Source organism: Nansenia antarctica, assembly GCF_963989245.1.
Source record: "Nansenia antarctica genome assembly, chromosome: 5".
NCBI lineage: Eukaryota > Metazoa > Chordata > Actinopteri > Argentiniformes > Microstomatidae > Nansenia > Nansenia antarctica.
This window is the reverse complement of record NC_137690.1, coordinates 71461339-71479459: the sequence shown is the minus strand read 5'-3', so window position 1 is coordinate 71479459 and position 18121 is coordinate 71461339. Positions and strand designations below refer to the sequence as shown.

Genomic DNA, 18121 nt, shown 5'->3' with positions numbered 1-18121 from the left:
CATAACCCTGAACTTAACTCTGAACAAATTATTAGCAGTCCCACTCATATTTTTCATTTTTTATTGACAGATATAGTAGAGATTTAGACAGGAAGGATGGGTGAGAGAGAGAGAGAGGAGGAATGACATGCAGGATATGTCCCCGGCCGGAATCAAAACCGGGGACCCTGCGGTTACATGGTCAACGCTTAACCCGCTACGCCACCTCAGCGCCCCACTCTGAACTAATTTGACCAAAACCATAAGCGCCCCACTCTGAACTAATTTGACCAAAACCATAAGCGCCCCACTCTGAACTAATTTGACCAAAACCTTAAGTGGATAGATGCTATTAGGTGATGTGAACTTACCTGAGCTTGGCAAGTTCTGCCTGGTACCCGTTGACTTCTTGCACCGTCTGCTGTCTGTAGGCTTGGGCCTGCTGTAACTCACTCTGCAGCTCATCCATCCTCTGCCTCATCTCCTTTAGTGGACAAAACAAACCGTTAGAGAGACAAAACAACAACAACAACACAAAGCACATTTGTTCAGACTTAAACATTGAGCATTTCATTGACAACTGCATTCCTGCGTCACAACCAACTTGTCATGCTTGCACACACCAAAGCCATGACCGGTAAAAAATAATAATAAACTGCTTTCTGCCTGGACCCTGCATGCTGCCTGCAAGCTCACACACAGCCAATGAACAAATCAATAAAACATAATCAAGCAAACAAGCTTTGAGTCACAGCTGGTGACTTACCAGCCCTTCTGTCTCAGTCTGCAGGGCATCAATACTGCTCCTATGGCTATTTGACTCCACCGAGTTCACTGCACCTGGACCTGACCCTTGCCTGGGTTCCAACGCCCCCCTGGCCTCTGCCAGTGCCTCCATCAGCCGGTCTCTGTCGTCCTGGAGGCTGGCCATGGATCTGGAGAAGGCCGACACCTGCCGGCCATACGTATCATTCTCCAGGGAGACCCTTTTGAGCTCTCCCTCCTTCTGCGACAAAGCCCCAGACAGCTCATCGACAAGAGTGGTAAGCTGAGAGTAGGCGTCTCTGCTCTCTAGCGCAGAGTATTTCTGAACCAGAATGTGCCTCTCTTTGGCTAAGTTGGCCAGCTCCGAGGTGGCGTCCCCTAGACGGTGCTCCACTTTGCTCATGGCTGCCTGGGTGTCTCTGAGCTCGTCGTCGTATCTGTTACGAAGGATCTTGAAGTCCTCAATGAGCTGGTCACGGTTGTTCTGCAGGGCTGCCATAGCTTTGCCCAGAGACTCGTTCTGAGACTTCAAGTCCTTGTTTTGGCCTCTGGCCTCGGTCAACAGTTCCTCGGTTTGCAGCAAGTCTGTGGCCAGCTCGGTCATACTCTGATCTGCCGTCTCCCTCTCGTTCCTCATCTGGTCTGCCTCCCGCTCGAAAGCATCCAGCTCGCTGTTATACTTGTCGTCTGCCTCTCCCAATTTCTTGTCTGTCTCACTCTCCAGTTGCTGCAGGCTGGTTTTCAAGTCATCTGATGCCACCTTTTGGGCAAATAGTTTTTGCTGTAGGGAATTACATTCAGCAGCTTTGGCTGCGACGGCCTGCTGCAAATCAGCAATCACTTTGCTTTCATTCGTCTCAGCCCACTGCTTTTTCAGGGCCAACATGTCAGCCTCCAGTTGTGCGACCAGAGTTTGAAGTTTTGACTTCTCAACTTTTAAGGCATCATTTGCCTGGCCCTCCCCCTTGAGTTGCAGAAGGGTCTCTCTGTGCTGCTTTTCAGCTATGGATTTTTGGTTATCAAGGTTTTTGATGGTGTCTTGCTGCTTCTTTAGCAGCTCTTTCAACTGGTTGTCCTTGAGGGACAGGACCTGGTTCAAGTCCTCTCTGTATCGGATCAGCTGTGCCTTGAGCATGGCATTCTCTGAGTTCAAATCATCCATCTGATGTAGGAGAGTCCTAATTTCATGTTTAAGGCCCTTAGTCGCATTCAGGTCTCCCTCAACTGAGCCCTCTCTGACTTTAATTTCTGCCTGATTCTGTGCCTCAAGGATCCTGTACTCTGACATCAAATTATCCTTCTCAGTCTGCAAGGACACCATGGAGTTCCTGAACGTCTCCATCTTAGCAGCCGTCTGCTCCTTTTCCTGAACGGACTTATCAAGTTTAACCTGGAGGGTTTTGACTTTGCTCTCCAGCCTTCTAAACTCCCCGTCAGCTTTTCCCCTCCCATAATACAGTGCCGTTAACCTGTCCTCATAGCCCGTCACCTGGGCACCATGATTAGCCTGGAGCTGTTCTAGATACCCTGACATCTGCCCATCTCTGGAGGACAGCAGAGAGGAGATCTCTGCATCTTTGTTCTGTAGGAGTGATTTCAGGTGCAGGGAAATTGCCTCCTGCTTTTCAAAATCAACCTGACGCTTGTCATTGTGAGACTGTGAGAGGAGTAGCTGGGACTCTGTGTCTGACTGTGTCTTCTCGAGCTGCTGGAGATTTAACTGCGTTTGGGATGTGGAATCCGTCTCGTCTTTGAGCTGTCTATTCAATACACTCTTATCCTGCTCTAACCTCTCAACGTGTGAACTCAGTCCCTGTAATTGCCTACGCAGAAGCTCTACAGATTGGCTGAGCTCTGTATTACTGGCACCCATGACAAATAACTGCCTCTGTTGTGCATTGGCAGCTACTGTATATTCACCAAGAGCCCTCTCCAGCCTCGACTTGGTCACCTGCATTTCATTCACCTCTTTCTCCTTGACTCTTGTTTCTTCAAGGAATCTCTTTATCACAAAGCCCTGTTCTAGAAGCTGGTTATCCTTCTCATGCAATGTCTTTTCAAATAAGTCATTCCAACTTTGCATAGCATCTGCAGCCTGCGGACTGAAAGACAGGGCAGCTAGCTTAGCTGAATTAGTTTCAGCCTCTCTCTTAAGAGTATGCATTTGTAAATCTTGTGAGTCTATTTGACGTCTCAATTCTACCACTATATGACTCTCCCTTTCATTTGAATCCTGAAGCTCCTCCATCTGTTTCTGTAAAATCATCTGCCTCTTCATATAAACGCTCTCTTGCTGTTTTGCAACATTTTCTAATGCTTTTGTTCTCTCTGTGATCTGAAATTCGGATAGTTTGGTCCTCTCTGATACTTCCGTAATCAATTGGTCCTTTTCAGAGCTGATGCATGCCACATCTTTCTTGGCCTCACTGAGAAGGTTCTTGTGTGTAATCAGCTCAGCTTCGAGGTGCCTCCTGCTCTCTTCTCCACTCAACACCCTCATAGTAAGTTCCTTCAGCTCTTTCTCCAGCTGTTTACATGCTGACTCAGAGGCCTTCAAAGACCTCTCCAAGTCTAAAATTAGCTCCTGGTATTTGATGCAGTCATGTTGCAACTGATTCATTTCATGATGTTTTTCTTTCAGTAGTTCTTGGAGCTCTTTTTTTACATTCTGGGAGCCTTGATTTCCTCTCTGGACCATTTTGAGCTTCTCCTCAAATTCCTTCACTAACTTCAACTGCTGCTCCTCTTTTGCCTTACAAACCTGAGCCTTCTCATCTTTGCTCGCTGTCAGCTGATTAGAAAGATGTGTACTCTGGGCTTGGAGAACATTAATCGCCTCGATCAGTTCATCGATCCTCTCTGAGTTTTGGAGACCCACTGATTCCAAATACTCATTCTCATTTTTCACTGCATCTGAGATCTCTTGAACATTTTCAAGCTCCTCTTGCAGTAGAGATTTGTCATCCTCCAAGATCTTGACCTTCTCGTTAAGGCTGATGGTTTCTTGTATGTGTCTGTTGATAACGTCTTGAAGCTCTGCCATGGCACAGTCTTTTCCCCCCAAATCCACGTCATGGTCATTCTGTATTTGTTTAATTGTTTCAGAGAGATTCTGTTTCTGCTTTTGCATCAGTTCACTGATTTCCTGTTGGGCAGCAAGTTCTGTCTTCAGGGCTCTGATCTGGGCAGTCAGTGAATTGTTCAAATTGAGTGCTTCATCTAGTTTACATTGAATGTTATTCTCACATGCTTTTGATTCTGTGAGCCACCTCACTGATGAAGCGCTTGCTTCCCTGAGTTCCTCAGCCAGGCTGCCATTGTCAAGCTGAATCGCTGTAAGCTTCTCAGTGAGCTCCTCTGATGACTCTTTAAGCCTATGGATCTCTGTCTGCTGTTTCTGATTTCGGAATGTGAACTCTTGCAAGTCTTTTTTGATTGTTTGATTCTCCTCTTCCAGCTCTTCAATCTTCTGTTGATTTGCCTCAGCAAACGTTCTCATCTCATCTTTAATGATCTCGTTCTCATCCTCCATTTCGCTGACTTGCTTCTCCAGACTTTCCCTCTCGGACTCAGATTTGTGAGCTTTAAAGAGCGCTTCCTGCCTCTCTCTTCTGGCCCCCTCCAACAGTTGTCTCATCTTATCCATTTCACTGCTGACATTCTCATAAGCTTGCAGAAGAGACTCGTACTCCTGTTTAAGCTCTGCGTGTTTTGATTTCCATTCTGATAACTCCTCAGTCTGGGAGTCATTCAGCGACTCAAGCTGACATGAAAATGCTTGTTTCTGTTGGGTGATATTTTCTATTGTGCGTTTGAGGCTGTCACAGGCTGCAGACAGATTGTGGTTATCATTGAGGATGCGATCAACATCAGTACTAAGCTTCTCCTTCTCCTTGCTTAAGGATGATAGAGAGCTCTCCAAATCCTCTTTTTGTTGTTTCAACCTGGCAATGGACATTTCCAGAGCAGCAGATGAAGTCTCTATATGTTCATGTTTAGCTGACAGTGTTTGTATTTGTTCTTTCAGTAAGGAGGACTCCTTCAATATTTCTTTCCTGGAGATTAAGGCTGCTTGAAGCTTCTTGGTGAGAAGTGCCATTTTGCTTTGGTTGTCCTGATCTTTAATTTTGCTGGTATCTTCTCGAGACCTCTGCCGTAGCTCATCAACTTCGGTCCCCATCTTTTCCATGGCAACTCCATGAAGGTGAATCTGTCGCTGCAGTTGCTGTTCTAGGGCAGCAATAAGTTCTTCCTTTTCAGTGGCCACAGCCTGAGAAATCAACAGGGAATCATCTCCCTCCTTGATACTAGCATCAAGTTCTGCAAGTTCGGCAGACGTCTCAATAAGCTTTTCCTGTTGCAAGGATTTCCCTTGTAGTCCAGATAGCTTTTGAAGAAGATCCTCATTAACTTTTTCAGCTTCTTTAAGCTGTGCATCCAGCATGGCAACCTCGTCTTTTAATTGTTCTACAGCTACGAAGGCACTTTCTTTTTCCTGCTGTAGTGATTCCATGTGCAACTTACTACTTTCCATTTCAGTCTGTGATTCTACATAACATGACTGAGCTTTTTCAAGTTCTTCTTTTAGTGCTTCTTTTTCATCACAGAGTTGTTGTTGAGTTTCAGCTAAGGTATTTTGAAAGCTTTGAAGTTTGGATGATTGCTGGGCGATATGGGCAAGTGCATCCTCCAGCTCTTGTCTCATCTGATCCCTCTCCTCCATGAGTGCTTTACTTTCACTTAACAAAGTGTTTTTCTCAGTAAAAAGTTCCTCCAAGGTATGTTTTAGTTCCTCCACTATAGCTTGTGATGTGCTTAACTGGTTCTGCAATCCTACGTTTTCTACCATAGTTTGCTTCTGCTGCTGGTTCTTCTGCTCAGCTATCTGAATTGCTTGCTGCTGCTCTTGCATCTTTTCCTTTATCTCTGCATGTGCTTTTTCCAGTTCATTGCGTACCAATTCCAAACTCTCGATTAATACTTTAGACCTCTGCTCTAATTCTACCTGTATTTTATCTTTCATTGCCATCTCAGAAGACATGCTTTCTAGTTTGAAGTGTAGGGTTTCAAGCTCTACTTGATATGCTGATGAAGAATGGGCTTGAATGTCCATCTCTGCCAGGGACATTTTGAGGTCTTTAAGAGTTGTATCCCTTTCCTCAACAGTCTGTCTCAGGATCTCCAATTCATCAAGGTGGGACACTTTTGCTTTATTTATGTCTTCTTCCAATTTCTGAATGTTCTGGTCATGCCTCAATTGGACAGCATTAAGCTCATCTGTCTGCTGACAGTGTTGTGCCTGTAGTGTTTTAAAATCATCTTTTAATTCAGATAACTCTTTGTTGTACTGTTTTTCTCTTTCTTGAGATTTCTTCATTGTTTCTTTTCGTGCCAGTTGAAGAGCTTGGGCCCTTTTCTGCAAGACTGCCTTTTCTTGCTTCACTGTGGCAAGCTCTTTTTCAATATCAGTAGCAGTAGAACAAGACATTTCCTGCTTCGTGCTCTCCTCTCTCTTTTTCATCTCATCTTGAAGCTGCTCCAATTTCAGCATCATGTCATGCCGCTCCTGTTCAAAAGCCTCTTCTTTCTCAGAAATGCTGGAATAAAGTTGCTCAATGATGTTGCTCTTTTCGTTGAGTGTATGCTGCATTGTTGTCAAACATGCTTCGTGTTCATCCAGTTTGGTTTGTGAAATGTGTATATTGCTTTCTAACTGGTTCACAATACCTTCTCTCTCTGATGACACCTGGGCCAGCCCATGGAGTTCCCCTTCTTTCTGAAGAATTTGCTGTTTAAGAAGGGCAATATGTGCTTCATGGTCTTTTGTATTAGCTTGAGCTTGTGAAGTGAGATCCTCTATTTTCTTCAATAGATCTTTCCTTACAACCAAAGCAGCTTGGAGCTTCTTCTTCATAGCCTCTTTTTCTTTGGATACCTTAGCAAGCTGAGTTTTGAGATTATCCTTTTCCTTTGTCAGTTCCTCATTCTCTGTATTCTTGGTTTTGATCTCACAGTCAGAGAGTGACAGATGTTCTTTGCCCTCTTCTAGTTGCATTGACACATTCTCAAGCTGTTTCACAGAGTTACTACGTGCGTCTTCCACGCTTTCCAGCTGTAAGATTAAATTACTTTTTTCCTCTGCATGTTTCATCCTTTCATTTGAAGCAGATTCCATAACCTGGGCTATTGAGGCATCCTTCTCCCTTAACTGTTGACTGAGACCAGCTAGTAATTCCTTCTGCTGGCTGATCTGAATGGTCATACAGTTGATCTTCTCATCCTTCGTTTGGACCTCGGTAAACAGAGCTGTCTGTTCTACACTTGCATCTCTCAGACTCTCAGTCTCTGTTTGCATCTGTGCTTGAATATGCTGTACCTTTTCCTGTAATAAAACAACTTGTTGGTTCTTACTTTGATAACCCATTTCGCTCTCATTGAGGGTACGCTCTGTCTGTTTGAACTGCTCTGAAACATTTTCTAATTCACCTCTCAAAGAATCTAACTCAGACTGATGACTTTCCCTCAACTGCGTCATCGTGTCCTTTAAGCAGGCCTTTTCATCCTCTAAATCAACTAATCTATCAGACATCGTTTGTGACAATATAGACAAATCTTTATCAGAACACTCTTTACTGACCTCTAGTTTTCTTAACTCACTTTCCATATCCTGGAGAGCGCGCCTCAGATCAACGTTTTCCTCATCCTTTTCCTGAACGGACACCAATATATGTTCTAGTTGAACCCTAGATGCAGACGCCTCTAACTCTTTCTCTCTGAGTTGATTTGAGCCCTGTTTAAGTGCTGATGCTGCCTCGGACAACTTCTCATGCAAATGATCTAGGTCTTGTTGCAACGCTTGGACTTTAAAGTCCTTAGACTTCATTTCATTTTCAACACTTTTCAACTGTTCCACAAGGAGATTCTTATCTTGTGTTTCCCTGTCCAGCAGAGACAGCCACTCCTGCTCAGAGTCCTGAAGAGTGTGCTCTATTTTTTCAATGTTTAACTTCAATTTGGTGATTTCTTCACCTTTTACACTAACCTCGACCTGTAGTCTTGCTTTCTCAGCCATCATTTTCTCCATAACTTCATTCATGCTGCTGGACTGCTGTTGCTTTTGGAGGTTCAACTGCTCTTGCATTGTTTGTATCTGGATGCTGTAGTTCCTCCCAAGTTCATCTCTCTGCACCGTGAGTTTCTGAACCTCCTGATGCAGATGCTCTTTTTCACTGACGGCTGCATCAACCTGCTGACGGTGTTCCTGCTTTGATAGAGTGACCGCCTCTCTTAGCTTCGTATTCTGCTCTTCTAGCTTCTGCACTTGTGACACAACTTGCTCTGCCTGTTTCACCTGGGCTGTGTACTGACTATTTATAGCATGAAGGGCCATCTCTCTCTGCTCAAGGTTTTCTGTCAGTGCATTCACTTGAGCAGCCACATGCTGATGTTGCGACTTCAGTCTCTCAATTTCAACAGTTAATGATGAGGTGTTCTTTTGATGGATGGCAAGGGCGTCTTCCTTTTGCTTTGAAAGATCAACATTGAGTTCTTGGATTTGGTGAAGTTCCTGACGAAGTAAGGAAGACTCGTTTTTTAGCGCCTCTATAGTGCTCTCTGCTGCCTGAACTGCACCATTGCTGACCCTGAGGGCCTTGTTAAGGCTGGACATCTCCTCAGTTCTTTGGGAGAGCTGTTTCCTAATGTTCTGCAGCTCCTCTAAATGAGCTGCATACTTCTCTTGGAGATTGACAAAGGCACTTTGCTTTTCATCTGCTGACTTGCTGAGGTTTGCAGACTCGCTCGACAGTTCCTGAATCTGACTCTTTAGCTGTGACACCAACTCTATACTCTGGGCTTTGAAGAGGGCTGCTTCATCTGCTCTTCTCTGCACATCCTGAAGGGCTTTTGTCTGGTCTGTGGACTGTGCAGCGAGGGTATTGTTGAGCTGTGAAACAGATTGCTGAAGGTCTGAGAGTTGCTCCTTCAAACTCTCACACTCTGACTCTTTGGCTTTGAGTTTTGAATTTAGGCTTTCGCTCACAGCTGTGGTGGTACTTTGGGCTTCACAAACAGCCTGCTCTTTCTCTTTCAACACGTCTTTCAAGACGGAAGATTCAGAGGTTAGATTCTCTACTTGACTTCTAAACTGCAAAGAATCTGAGGTGAACTTCTCTCTGAGGAGACAGAGTGCTTTCTCGGTCTCATGTAAGGATACACCTTTGTCATGAAGGCATTTCTGAAGCCCCTGGGCTTGTGTCTGTAGCTCAGTGATTACCTCAGTTGTCTGGCTCTTCTGTCCCTCGCCCTCTTCTAATTTGGCTTGTAACTGCTTCATGAACATCTCCTGCTGTTTTAGGGACTCATCTCTCTGCTGCAATGTCAAACTTAAGCTCTCTTTATCTGAACTGGCTGCCGTCAACTGCTCCATTAAATCAGACACACGACTGTCCCTGTTTGAGAGGTCTGCCCTGAGAACTGACATTTCTTCAAATGTCTTGGACATTTCTGAGACCGAGTTTTGGAGCTCGGTTTTTAACCTAACGTTTTGCTCATTCAACACCTGAACATTGTCCCTAAGATCCACTACCTCAGCTTGCCTCTGGTCCATCTCCTGCTTCAGTTTGTTTAGTTCTTCTACATGGTTCTTCAGAGTGGTCTTCAGCTGCATATTTTCAGACTCCAGTTTCGATGCATTCTCATTCATGACACCAAGCTGACCGCTTAGTGACATCAAAGACTCGTTCCTTTTGTTCAGCTCATCTTTGTGGTTTTGACACTCGAGTGTTGTGTGGCTGAGGGTCTCTTCTCTCTCTACGAGACGCTGACTCAGTTGAGAACATTCCCCTCTAAAGGATTCAATCTCGCCCTGCAATTTTGCTACGAGCTCTTTCTGCTGTACCATTTCATTCTGTAAAGAACCGCACTCCTCCGTTTTCTGCTGCAACGTTGCATCCTTCTCCACGAGCCCTGATTTCAGGGCGCTCCCCTGCTCTTGTAGAAGAGACATTGTCTCCTGGAGTCGCCCCAGATGGTTTTGCTGGGCCTCTATTTGTGAGTTCTGATCTGTGACAGTCTTTTCTTTTTCAGCCATGTTGTTGTTGAGTTGATTAACTTGGCTGCTCAAGCGGTCAACTTGTTCCTTTAACCGTATAACTTTCTCTTCACTACCCCTCAACGATTTGACGAGATCACTACATTCATTTGACTTCTCCAGAAAACTCTCTGAAGCTGACTGTTTATTTCGCTCTAGGGCATTGTTCAATTCGCCCGTTGCCACACTGACCTCTTCCTTATCTTTCAATAGCCCTTCGATAATTTTGCGATTTTCCGAACGCTGCATTTCAAAGCTAGAAATCTTATCTTGAAGCGCACTCCTCGTCTCGACGAGTTCTGAAATGGATTCCACCTTTTGAGCCAATTCTTGTTGCAATCTCTCATTCTCCCCTGCCAGACGGCTCAGGTGTGAGCTCAGGTTAGTGTTCTGCTCCAAAGTCACAGTTAGCCTTCCATCGAGCTCCGACGCAACCTGCATTTGCTGGGCAAGTTCCTTCTCTCTGATCTCACACGCAGCTCGGAGTTGGTGATTCTGCTCACTCAGTGCCCGGATGTGGCCGTGGAAGCCCACCACCTCAGCTTGCCTCTGGTCCATCTCCCGCTTCAGTTTGTTTAGTTCTTCTACATGGTTCTTCAGAGTGGTCTTCAGCTGCATATTTTCAGACTCCAGTTTTGATGCATTCTCATTCATGACACCAAGCTGACTGCTTAGTGACATCAAAGACTCGTTCCTTTTGTTCAGCTCATCTTTGTGGTTTTGACACTCGAGTGTTGTGTGGCCGAGGGTCTCTTCTCTCTCTACAAGACGCTGACTCAGTTGAGAACATTCCCCTCTAAAGGATTCAATCTCGCCCTGCAATTTCGCTACGAGCTCTTTCTGCTGTACCATTTCATGCTGTAAAGAACCGCACTCCTCCGTTTTCTGCTGCAACGTTGCATCCTTCTCCGTGAGCCCTGATTTCAGGGCGCTCCCCTGCTCTTGTAGAAGAGACATGGTCTCCTGGAGTTGCCCCAGATGGTTTTGCTGGGCCTCTATTTGGGAGTTCTGATCCGTGACAGTCTTTTCTTTTTCAGCCATGTTCTGATGGAGCTCGGTGATCTGAGTGTTCAAGGTATCAACTTGTTCCTGTAAATGTGCAACTGCCTCCTCATTCTCCCTGAGAGTTTTGGTGAAATCACTACATTCATTTGTCTTCTCCAGTAAATTTGCTGAAAATGACTGTTTGTTTTGCTCTAGGACGCTGTTCAGTTCGTTGGCTCTGACACAGAGCTCCTCCTTGTCTTTTAGTAGCCCTTCTATGACTTTGCTGTTTTCTGAATGTTGCGTTTCTGAGGCAGAAATACTGTTTTGTAGCGAGTCCCTCTCTTTTGTTAGCTCTGTGTCTTTTTCAGCTACTTCCTGTTGCAGTCTCTTATTCTCCGCTGTAAGGTTGCTAACTTGTGTGTTCACGCTGGTGTTAACATTGAGAGCAGCTGAAGCTTTTTCAGTTAAATCGTCTACACGCTTCTTTTGAGACTGAAGTTCTTCCGTCTTCCCCTTCAGGTTCGTATGCAGTTGTTGTTTCTCACTCTTCATGTTTTTCAAGAGGGTTTTGAGCTTTGAGATATTTTCAGTTTTACCCTGGAGTTCCTTCCTTAGGTTTTCTTTCTCTGAATCTCTGGCTTTCAGTTCAGTGCTAAATTTCTGTCTCTCATCTTCCGCCTCTTTCTGAGTGGACATCATTTTTTCCTCCAGATAGGATATAGTCTCCACTTTTTCTCTCATCACTTGTTTCACCTGTTCCCGACACTCCACCTGCTCCTCTAGCTTCGTGGACAGGCTCTGCAGCTCATTGTTATGTTTAGCTGCCTCTGCAAGAAGCGTGTTCCGTTCCTCCTTGAAGGACTTGAGTTCTCTCTCGTAGGTCTGCTCCTTATCCTGCAGCTGATCCTTCAGATTCTCGTTGGAGACTTTTTCATCCCTCAGCTGAGTGACGACACCATCAAACTCCTGAATTTTCTCTGAGGCCACAGTCATCTGCTCCTTCAGCGAAGAGATCCGCGTATCACACTCCAGGAGACTATCGCGATGGCTCACGTTCTGCTTCTGGACTTCTCCGCGAAGGTCCTGGATGGTCCGCTTGTCCTCTTCGACTCGCTTCGTCAATTCCACCACCGTGACCCCGCTCGACACGCTCTCCTCTTTGGCCTTGCCCAGCTCACCCTCCGTGTCCTTCAGCTGCTCCGCCAGCTCTGCCATCCTGGTGTTAAGAGACTGCTGGTCTGCGTCCTGGGAGCCTCGGATGATCTGTGCTTCTCGCTCCGCTTTACTCCGCGCGCTCTCGGAGCGGACCAGATCCTCCTCCTTGTGCTTCATCTCCTGCTTCAGAACCGCGATCTGCTCTACGTACTCCGCCATGTTTCCAGAGAGGACTGAGAGCTCCTTGTCCTTGTCCGAGAGGGTGTCTTTGAGGTTGTCGATCTCCCGCTCGCAGCTCTGAAGGTCGTGAATCAGCTGAGCCCTTTCCTCCAGGTGGGTGGAGTTTAACTTGTCCAGCTCGTCGTTTGTCTGATCGAGGTCGTTCTGAAGAGTCTCTATCGTGGTCTCTTGCTTCTGCGTCTACGGGTGAGGAGAAAAAAACAGAATGTCAGTGGAGGCAGAAATCAGTTTCTATTAACTTGCACAATACTTACTGTAGTTACACTGAAATTGCTCTAGTAACATTGCATTGACATAATGTTTACATAGTAATTAGTTAATTGCATGGTATAAGGACTGGTTTGTTATGACACAAGTGGAATCTCTTGGTTACAAAGTTTTTCTGCTACACTATTTCATTCTGTAAAGAGATGCACTCTACTTTTTAGAGGGGAAAATGTACCTAAACAACAACAAAAATAAAGTAGTAATGGAGATGATATTCATATCCAATAACATACCTTGTCTTTAAGCACAGTTAGCCTCTGTGTGAGGTCTGTGACTGCAGCCTTGAGTTCTGAAGACTGCTTTTCAAACATACTGCACTTCTTCAGACCGTCAGTGAGCTGAAAGAACAACAGAAGGTCCCAATACATGTTTATAATACATTTGGCAACCAGTTACTAACCAACATTGAAAATTCAAGGCAGGGGCTAACATTCTTACATTGTGCTCAGTTTGTAGTAGCTTGTCAGAGACATCTCTGTACTGTGCTTCCTTCTCCTTCAAAGAGTCTCGGAGGCTGTCGATGAGCTCCAGTTTCTCCGATGTTTTGGCTAACGTGTTCTCCTTCTCAATGAGCGATGTTTCCAGGCACTCCTGGGTGTCGCTCAGTCTGAAGGGCGTTGAGGATACAGGACACATTTCACAGGTTACATATGGGTTAACCTTACCGTTATCGAATACATCACAACCACTTTCATGGTACTTGAAAGAATTAATTTCTCTTGGAACATTTAAAAACCTTGTAAGTAACTTGGAATCAGCCTCATATTGTTCTTGCCCCTGTTCTATATGAAAGTCCCATTATTTTATTCTATTTATTCATTTCGTTCTTGCTCCTGTCTTGTATTTTATATGAAAGTCCCATTATTTTTATCCTATTGCTCTGATCAAATTGTATTTTGTCTATTTTTTGTTGTTGATCTGGTGTTGTTTTATTGTGTAATTGTGCTGTTTGTTTTAACTGTTGAAACTTTATGTTTTTAAGCTGCTGTCTTGGCCAGGCTTCCCTTGAAAAAGAGATCATTGTATCTCAATGGGACTGACCCTGGTTAAATAAAGGCAAAATAAAATAAAACATTTAATTTCATAATATAAATATATCCACGACAATCCCTGGTGGGTCCAACTTTACATCAATTACACAAGTATCTAGGACTGGCACGTTAAGCATAAAACCGCCAGTTTCTATGCTCGTAAACAAAGTACCTTAATTATCATAATGATGATACAAAAGGAAGAATCCTATATGTTAAGTTTTAAGTAGGGTTGTCAATGTTAACACGTTAACGCTGGCGATTAGTCTGGAAACCTTAACACGTTTTTTTGCCTTGCTCGGCCGTCGTAAAGGGCGTATAACCAAGACTTTTGATCTTGGTGTATTTTGATAACGGATGAACAGGGTTTCCACACCTTCTGAAACATCAAATTCAAGCACCTTTCAAGGACTTTCAAGACTAAATTCCATCAAATTCAAGGACCCAACACGGCATAGTTTGAGACAGATCTAGATGAGAATTTATATAATAGGAACTATCCGCTCACAGACAACAATTAAAAAGAGAAGCTTGAATGTGTGAACACTAGATGGTCTCTTGCCTTCTCTATTGTGAAATATGTGTAAAGTTAAGCGATAGAGACTTATTTACTAGTTGACGAGCTAAGTATTATTATTTTTTTAATATACAGGGTTCGACAGTAATGCCGTTTTACTTGAGTTTTACTGAGTGAAGATATTATCAAAGCGTACGGGTGATCGACAGGCGCGTACGCGTTGATAATATCTTCACTCACGATCATCTAGTCTAGTCTCGCGCCTGCGCCGTCTGTTGTTCTGCCTGCACACAGGTAAAAATATCCGGGATCTAGCACCTTCGTCGTGCTCGCGCAAACAATCCCCGCAAATGTTTTACTTGCTCCGGGCAAGTAAAACAGCGTTACTGTCAAACCCTGAATATCTATATTTTTTTAGAGAGGGGGAGAGAGAGGGGGAATTCAAGCACTTTCAATGACCCATGTCTATTTTCAAAGACCTTGATTTTTGGTTTTCTCAAATTCACAAACTTTCAAGGATTTCAAGGACCCGTGGGAACCCTGGTTAGCCTACCCTTGGAGCTGGTCATTAAGATTGGTGACCAGCAGCTGGTGCTTCTCTGCATCTCTACCCTGCTGGCTGCGCAGGCTGGTCAGCTGACCGTGGAGTCTCTCCGACTCGTTCTGCAGGGCGACGGGAGGAGAGAGAGTGGGAGGCAGGCCAGAGAGGACCAGAGGAGGAGGAGGAGAGGGAGGAGAAGGAGAGGGAGGATGAGGAGAAGGAGAGGGAGGAGGAGGAGAGGGAGGATGAGGAGAAGGAGGGGGAGGAGAGGGAGGGGGAGGAGGAGGAGAGGGAGGAGGAGGAGAAGGAGAGGGAGGATGAGGAGAAGGAGAGGGAGGAGGAGGAGGAGGAGGAAAGGGAGGATGAGGAGGAGGAGGAGAGGGAGGAGGAGAAGGAGAGGGAGGAGAAGGAGAGGGAGGAGGAGGAGAAGAAGGAAGAGGAGAGGGAGGATGAGGAGAAGAAGGAGGAGGAGAGGGAGGATGAGGAGAAGGAGGGGGAGGATGAGGAGGAGAGGGAGGGGGAGGAGGAGGAGGAGTAGAGGGAGGAGAAGGAGAGGGAGGAGGAGGAGGAGAGGGAGGAGAGAGTGGGAGGCAGGACAGAGAGGGGTTAGCACAGTTTGGAGAAAGGTTCACAGCAAAGCGCGGAGGAAACTCACTCCATCTCACTCCATCTCACCACACACATATCAAAACAAAAGCTGTAATCCCTGTGGTGTTGGATATTTAGTCCAAAAACAAAACGCAGCATAAAAGGAACCGAATTCAGCTCTCAGACTGTTTGGCATTGTATCAATTTAAATGATTTCTTTAGTGTTTATTTTGGGTCAAAAATGATTTTATCGAGGCCTGGTTTAAAAAAATTTAGATGCTCCTTTTATGGTGGTTGTGGATTCACCCCTGTAAGTGAATTTGTTGTTCATATCCAGTGAATTGTTGGCAAAACATTATCAACATAGCATCGTGACACTGTTGGCATGCCGTGAACACAAAGACGGTGGGTTTCGAAAACAAACAAGCCAAAATGATTAGCCTTCACTGCAAAGAGGTGCTCTCTCTAGCGCACACAGACACAAACACACCTGAGAAAACCAAAATGGCCGATCTGCTTCATCTACATCAAAGGCCACCTGTGTTAGAAGGGTTTGTTACATGATCCTAGTACTTGGGGAGGGAACATGCAATTTACTGAATAATAACAATCAAAATCAATCAAAAGCAGAAAAGAGGCAAAGCAAACCACCTTGTAACAAGAATGACAAGTAACAAAATAACATGTTGTGCGTGTGTGTGTGTGTGTGTGTGTTTGTGTGTGTGTGTGTGTGATGGTATTATAGGTCTAGGAGGTGTTAGCTGGTGTGTGTGTGTGTGTGTGAGAGAGATAGGTCTAGGAGGTGTGGTGTGTGTGTGTGTGTGTGTGTGTGTTACTTGTGATGGTGTGACAGGTCTGGGTGGTGTTCCCTGGTGTAAGTGTGCGTGTGATAGGTGTGTGTGTGTGAGGTGTTACATAGTGTGTGTGTGATAGGTGAGTAAGTGAGTGTGTGATGTGAGTGTGTGTGTGAGTTGTTACCTGGTGAGTGAGTGTGTGTGTGTGTGTGTGTGTGTGTGTGTGTGTGTGTGTGTGAGGTGTTACCTGGTGTGTGTGTGTGTGTGTGTGTGAGGTGTTACCTGTAGTGTGTGTGTGTGTGTGTGTGTGTGTGTGTGTGTGTGAGGTGTTACCTGCAGTGTGTGTGTGTGTGTGTGTGTGAGGTGTTACCTGTAGTGTGTGTGTGTGTGTGTGAGGTGTTACCTGTAGTGTGTGTGTGTGTGTGTGAGGTGTTACCTGGTGTGTGTGTGTGTGTGTGTGTGTGTGTGTGTGTGTGTGTGAGGTGGTACCTGTAGTGTGTGTGTGTGTGTGTGTGTGTGTGTGGTGTTACCTGTAGTGTGTGTGTGTGTGTGTGTGTGTGTGTGTGTGTGTGTGTGTGTGTGTGTGTGTGTGAGGTGTTACCTGCAGCGTCTCTATGCGGGCCTGCAGCTGCAGCCTGTCCTCCAGGTCCTGACAGCGCTCCTCCAGACCCAGGATCTGCTCCTGCAGCTGGTTCCTCTCCAGCTCCAACTCCTCCACCACGGACCGCAGGCCCTCTGGGGAGGGGGGGGTGAGGAGGAGGAGGAGGAGGAGGAGGAGAGAGGGAGGAGGAGGAGGAGAGGGAGGAGGAGGAGAGGGAGGGGGATGAGAGGGAGGGGGAGGAGGAGGAGAGGGAGGAGAAGGAGAGGGAGGAGAAGGAGAGGGAGGAGGATGATGAGAGGGAGGAGCAGGAGAGGGAGGAGATAGAGGAGGAGGAGGAGAGGGAGGAGAGGGAGGAGGAGGAGGAGAGGGAGGAGAAGAGGGAGGAGAAGGAGGAGGAAGAGGAGGAGGAGAGAGAGAGAGAGGGGGAGGATGAGGAGGAGGAGGAGGAGAGGGAGGATGAGGAGAAGGAGGAGAGGGAGGAGGACGATGAGGGAGGGGGAAGGACGGAAGGGGATATTTGTTTGCATTCCAATCTGTTTAAATGTAAAATCATCCTCATCATAATCATTATCGATGCAGTTCCCAATGCAGGGAAAACCCTGAGGAGAATTGTCATCCACAATTTAGCAATTAGCGAACACCGTCGTACACACAGTGAGAATAGAGAGGAAAACAGAACCGACCACACATGCAGACAGCAATGAATCTCAATCAATATATTATCAATGCAGTTTCCAATGCTATCTGAGGAGAATTGTCATCCACAACTTGCAGTTTGCCACCAGTACGTACACACACAGTGAGGACAGAGAGGAAAACAGAACCACCACATGCAGACAACAGCAACAAAAACAAACCAAAAACAAACACTTACCACAGCACAGGCGGTGTGTCTGCCCACCTACATTCATATGAACTGACAAGAGTTCAATGGGTTCAAACACAGACGACGACACTTCGTCTACTGAGACTTTGAACGCTAGGCAGTTCAAACAGCATGCACATGTGCAAAATAATACAAATAATAACCGTTCGAGTTATGAGTCACAACCAAAATGGCATATTCACACACCGCAGTTGAACCGTGTTAGACTGGGGGAAAAAACAACAACCCACGGAAAAAAATAAAACAACAACAACGGCGGAGAAGCGTATTATGTTGACGGAAAATGACCAAAGAATCAACCCGATGAGAACTCAAGACTTTCAAAATGGTGGCGGGTGGGTGGAGCGGGTGGGGTGGTAGGAGACAACCAAAAAACCAACCAATTGGGCAGATGTGCATGCTAGAGTAAACTGTCTAGCGGGTCTCACACCTGGGTCGGGGGTACTGTACTCGGGCCACCAACCTCCCATGTTCTCCCCCTCCATCGGGGTGGTGCTCTCTGAGGCGCTGCGGACGTCCGGGAACGACTGCTGCACGTCAAACTCAAAGTCTTCCTGCAGTGCGGGGGGAGGGGGGGGGGGGGAGGAGACAAAGCGCTCATTCTAGGGCTAACAGTAGTATTATTCAGGGGTGCAAACTTGTCACCTTTCTGCTAAATTATCAGTTTTTACCTCAAAAT

The 18121-nt window shown here is 45.8% G+C and overlaps 2 protein-coding genes across 2 annotated transcripts in view; both read right to left on the bottom strand.

Moving 5' to 3' along the window:
* The window catches only part of LOC308157081 (uncharacterized protein), a 51047-nt gene that overhangs the window by 5458 nt on the left and 27468 nt on the right, over positions 1-18121 (bottom strand). The window contains exons 16-22 of the mRNA XM_080530559.1: positions 17873-17996; positions 16557-16690; positions 14586-14695; positions 12923-13091; positions 12718-12822; positions 7787-12397; positions 351-463 (exon numbers count right to left, since the gene is read on the bottom strand). Of these exons, the coding sequence (XP_080386685.1) occupies positions 351-463; positions 7787-12397; positions 12718-12822; positions 12923-13091; positions 14586-14695; positions 16557-16690; positions 17873-17996 (5366 nt within the window). The remainder of the gene's footprint in view (positions 1-350; positions 464-7786; positions 12398-12717; positions 12823-12922; positions 13092-14585; positions 14696-16556; positions 16691-17872; positions 17997-18121) is intronic.
* LOC308159111 (uncharacterized protein) lies at positions 728-5680 on the bottom strand (the record flags this gene model as incomplete). The annotated part of the gene is made up of 2 exons (XM_080532864.1): positions 3113-5680; positions 728-2464 (listed from the first exon to the last, which is right to left on the bottom strand). Exons 1-2 carry the CDS (start codon positions 5654-5656, stop codon positions 728-730), a joined length of 4281 nt encoding a protein of 1426 aa, XP_080388990.1. The 5' UTR covers positions 5657-5680.